Source organism: Charadrius vociferus, unplaced genomic scaffold, assembly GCF_000708025.1.
Source record: "Charadrius vociferus isolate BGI_N301 unplaced genomic scaffold, ASM70802v2 scaffold39, whole genome shotgun sequence".
In the NCBI taxonomy this organism is placed as follows: domain Eukaryota; kingdom Metazoa; phylum Chordata; class Aves; order Charadriiformes; family Charadriidae; genus Charadrius; species Charadrius vociferus.
Window position 1 is genome coordinate 5,805,381 of NW_009650188.1, and position 4,883 is coordinate 5,810,263.

Below are 4,883 nucleotides of genomic sequence, written 5' to 3' on the forward strand. Positions count from 1 at the left end.
CCCCCAGGCGGCCCCCCCCAGGAGCAGAGTGCGGCAGGAGGCCATGAAGGTACTGTGCAGGGGCCCCCCCTGCCCACTGGCACGGCCCACCCGTGCCCCGTCCACATAGAGGGACATCCACTGTCCGTCATAGCTGGCAGCCAGGTGGGTCCATGCTTCAGGGTGGTAGCGGTGGTAGCCAGTCACCTCAGTGGCAGCGCCTGCCCGGTCTGTACGGAGGGAGAAGAAGAAGCGGGCGTCCTTCTTGCCGCCGAGCTGCAGGGCGCGGATGCCCAGCGCCCAGCCCTTATCGCTGGCCGTGTGCGAGCAGTTGTCAAAGACTCCTGCAGCAGGGACGGGGATGGGGATGGAGAGAGAGGAGAGCTGGTGAGGACGGGAGAGCGTTGCCACTCCTCCCCAGAGCACAAGCTGGGTCCTTGACAGTGGGACAGCTCTTGGCAGTGCTGCAGGGAAGGTCCTGCTGCCACCGCCATGGGTAAATAAAGGTGGCCAGAGGCTGGGCAATGGATGCTGCACCAGCAGGGAAAAGCCAGCCCCTGTCCAAAATCTTTGGATGAGCAAGTGGAGTAGCCAGGAAGGACGGCAGAGGGTTGGAGAGGCAGGATGGGGAGGGGAGGAAGAGTGCAGACAGGAGGTGAAGCCAAAGAGCGAGGAGTTTCTGAGCTTCTCTCCGTAGCCGCTCTCCTGTGGGACGGGATTAGAGGCTAAGCTTTTTATCTGCGGGCCAAAGCTTTTAAGAATTAGAGCACAGCAACCCAAAGCAAAACAGCCTCCTCCAGGGACTGCTTCCCCAACAGCTTCCAGGCAGATTTACAGCTCTCTTTTACGCTCCAGTTTTCCTCCCAGTCATGCATCCAGCATGGGCTTGCAAGGGTCGGAAAGGGACATGGAGAGATGCGCTGCCTCCAGCCAGGCAAGTGCACACCTCAGCCCCTGAAGCTCTCCCAAGCATAAACCCACCCCCAGGAACAGCTTCAGGCTCAGTATCTCCCTGTGAGCCCAAGCATGTTGCAGACCTATGTTTTAGGCTGGGCAAGACCTTGAGCTTTGCTGACTTTCCCCGAAACTCAGGCTGCTAAATGCCCGCGGTCACAAACCAGAGGCTTGCAGGCACTGAATGCCCTTGGGAATCAATGGCCACAAGGCACTTAAATACTGTCAAGGGCAAATGGACCCACCTGCTGCCTGAAAAAAATGCTTCTGGGCTCCCACATCACCACAGCTGGGATGTCCATGGAGTCATCAGCTGAGGCAAGCAAATTTTGGGGCATGTTTTGAACCCTACAAGTAGCATCTTCTGGGACCACCCTCCTCCTCCTGTTCCTCACTTCCAGATGCAATAGTGCCTCAGCGCTGGCAAAATCTGCTCCCATGCCCAGAGGCCCTTTTCATGTTCCTGCTGCGTTATTTGTTATGCTCCAGCCCGCTTTTCCCCGTGTCTCCACCCTGCTGCACAGGTTCTCCTGCCCTCACCGTGCTGCTCCCATTGCACGCATCATCTGCCCATCTCTGTGGCATCAGGGAATCACAGGCCAAAATAAGGCACTCCTGCCCTGTCCCACCGCCTTGCCTGTCCCCGGGGATGCTCAGCATGACACTCTGGGGAAACTGTACCTGCCACAAGGATTGCAAAGAGGCCAGCGGACAGATACAGAGGTGTAGAGGAACAGGAGCTCCAGGAGGAGCAGGACCTCCTGGCTTTCATCCAGGGTATGTGACTGAAGCCAGGTTACCATGACCCCACGTCTCCCCCGCCAGCCCTTGTAAATGTAGCTGGCAAAGGTCACATCAAACCCCGCTGCACCCCAGGAAGCAGCACCCCTCCCTCCCTCCCATCCACCCCTTTCACAGAGGGCGAGATGGGTGGCGGCCTCTTGGCCATCCCACGGTTGTAACCACCCTGGGCGTGGATCCCTGCCATCGCTCACTACAAAGGCAGCCACGCACAAAGCCTCTGTGGGCGGATGGGCTTTGGCCAACTCTTGTTTTCTGGTGGATTGTGAAAGGGAAGCTGAAAGACCAGGGGAAGCTGAGATGGGGAGAAGCCAAAAAGGAGAAGGCAGGCAAAGGAGCCTTGCAGGCATTAGAAGGCAAAGATGGAGAGTACTTTTGGGACGAGTTCCGGCTGAAAGGTGCTTAGACCTGCATGCTCAAAAGCCATCTGCTAGTATTTGGTCCTCACCAAAGTTGAGGAAACAGGGCTTGGTACCTCCTCTCTTAGGAAAACTCATGCATTTCACCTTGAAATGATTTAGAGTGCCTCAAATTTGATTAAACACCAAAGAAAAACTGGGGCAAATGACGTCGGGGTGGAACAGCCTTCAGGGGTGAGTGCGAGCTAGCATCCTCGCAAACCCACGCTGAAGCCAAGCCAAGCATGGAAGTGCCTGATGAGTTCAAAACTGGCCAAAAGAACCTTAGGTGAGCCTAAAACCAGGTCTGGAGACTTCATTAAAGGGGTGCAAGTAAGGCCAAGGTCAGCTCTACAATAGGGGCTGGAAAGCCACTACAGCAGCAGCTGGTGCTTTCTAGACATGGCCAGGGATGTCATCTCTAGTGCAGCAGCAGCCATGGAGCATGCAGGCAGAGCAGCGTGTTCCTCAGCCAGGAACTACTGCAGAATGGCGAAGCAGAGTCAAGACCCTGGAATTTGCCAAGGAACAAGGTTGTCCTGGGGCAACACACCAGGAAGGGAAGAGCTGTTTGCAGAGGAGGTGCAAGGAAACATCAGCACCTGTAAGTGCAACTCTGGCCCATCAGGTGGGAAAGGGGAGCTCTAACCTGGTTTGGGATGTTCATCAGCGCTTAGGGTGATAACTTTGGGGTTTAAAACAAGAGTTGCTGGCAATAGTGCAAAAAAATGAAGAGAAAGTTGTCTGCCAGGAAAGTGTCTGACAGAGAAAAAGCCTCCAAAGAGATGAAGTGTGCAACTTTGTAAGGACCACACTCAAAGCAGCATCCTCTCCCGCTGGGGTCAGGAGCTTTGCAGTACAAGGAATAGTTCAGCCATGCTTTGAGACGCAGGTACCAGGGGGAAATTAGCTGCTATAGCTCTGGAGGGTCTGACACAGGCCAGGAGCCCCTAGCTGTGCCGTGAGAGCAGCTGGCCTGAGATGGTGGTCACCCCTCAGGGCATGCACTGATGAGCAGCTCGGAGACCTGAGGAGGACACCTGGGCTTAGATACAGCAGAGGTCTGGGACTGCATCTGGTAAGGGATCCCAATAAAACCGTCTTTGATCTGAGTAAAAACAAACCTCAGCCTGGCACAAGGGGACACTCCCTTGGGATTTACCAGAAGCAGAGCAAGCATGGATGGAGGGGAGGCAAAAAAGGCAGAAAAAGAAATGACATCACATGAAAGGATTCTCATCTGCTGCCCAAAATAAGGACATGGAAGAGGGACCACTTTCCTTCCCCAGTGGTGGCTGTGTCAGGGCGCTGGGGTTATACCCCAGCAGAAATCCCCCCATGCAAGAGGTGCTAAGAGGGATGAACAGCCCCATCCAGGGTGGCCCTAAGGCAAAATGTGACATCTACAGGAACAAAGCCCCAAGTCCTGAGCCTTCAACCCAGGCAACAGTCACACCAGTCAAAAGGACAGCTTGCTTTGCCCAGACAGAGCTGCTCAGCCTGGCCTTATTTCCCAGGCAATGGTGCTGGAAGATGTTCAGCTCTGCCCTGCTTTCCTCCCTTGCACATGGACACCTGGAGCATCTCCAGCTCCTCCACAGCTTTGGATCACCTTAGGGCTCGATCCCCTCTTTACTGACAGAGCAGGAGCGGCAGATCGTAGGCAGACTCGGCACCTGCCGAAGGGCTGGCAGCTGCCTGCATCACCTGCTCGCATGAAATGCCAGCAGCACTGGCCTGTCCCCCCTTCGCCACCCGCACCCGGGCCCCGCGGTCCCAGCTGCAGGGAGAGGGTGGGAAGCGGACAGTGACTCAGACAGCCGGAGGTGCCTGGGGCTGACTCAAACCCTGGAGCACAGAGGCCGGGGGATATTACCCGAGCGAGTGCCAGCGCTCACGGGCGGCGCTTTCAGCACTAACAACCGTCCCACCCTCCACAAGGAAATTAAAAAAGAAAGAAAGAAAGAAAGAAAGAAAAAAAATACAACACACCACCAAAAAAACCCACTGGCTAGCTGGGGAAAGTAAAACCCAACACCTGCAGGCCAGACCTCCAGATGCAAACAGCTGTGCTGCCAATGCAATGGCTGGGAAGTGTGCTCCATGCATCCCGAGCTGCTGTCGGCCGGCGGGGAGGAAGCAAGGACCCCGGTGGGAAGGCAAACAGTCAGGTGAACGCTAGGTAGTTTCCCTGTACGCGGCTGATTTCCGTCTCTGCCACCCAGCTTCTGGCCTGCCCCTCCTCCCTCTTCCGCAGCAAAGATGCAGCTATCGCCCTGATGAGCCAGGGAGATAAATTAATGAAAGGGGCCGGGTGGGGAGCAAAGCAGATGGGGGTTCAGTGAAGAGATTGCAAGTGGAGGGAAAGTTAGGATAGAGGCAGGGTTTTCCCAAGGAGCCGGCTTGGCCAGGGTGGCACAGAAATACAGCAGCCCTGACACTGTCCCAAGAGGGACACTAGACATGCCATGGGAGCCGTACATCTTGGCGCTGCCACCCATTCCCAGCCCTGCCCGGCCATCACTGCGCTGTCCTGCCATGCTTGTACCCTGCCACAAACGCCTGTCCTGGCACGGCCACATGAAGGAGGTGACATCTGCTCCACTCTGTGCCCGTGTGCCAGTCCCCTCTGTCTCCTCTGGCTCTCCATCACCTGCCTGTTTCTTAGCTTGGTGGGGTGAAGGGGTAATTCCCGGTAAAAAAAAATCTTCTGCCCCGGGAGCCCTTCTGCGGAGCCCTCGGAGCCAGCAG

The 4,883-nt window shown here is 56.2% G+C and overlaps 1 protein-coding gene across 1 annotated transcript in view; it reads right to left on the bottom strand.

Annotated features, from left to right (window-relative positions):
- Nucleotides 1–4,672, bottom strand: part of PAPPA2 (pappalysin 2) — a 90,914-nt gene extending 86,242 nt beyond the window's left edge. Inside the window, exons 1-3 of the mRNA XM_009892944.1 lie at nucleotides 4,614–4,672; nucleotides 3,809–3,912; nucleotides 2–323 (exon numbers count right to left, since the gene is read on the bottom strand). Coding sequence (XP_009891246.1) covers nucleotides 2–323; nucleotides 3,809–3,912; nucleotides 4,614–4,672 — 485 coding nt within the window. The remainder of the gene's footprint in view (nucleotide 1; nucleotides 324–3,808; nucleotides 3,913–4,613) is intronic.
- Nucleotides 4,673–4,883: the final 211 nt, after the last annotated feature.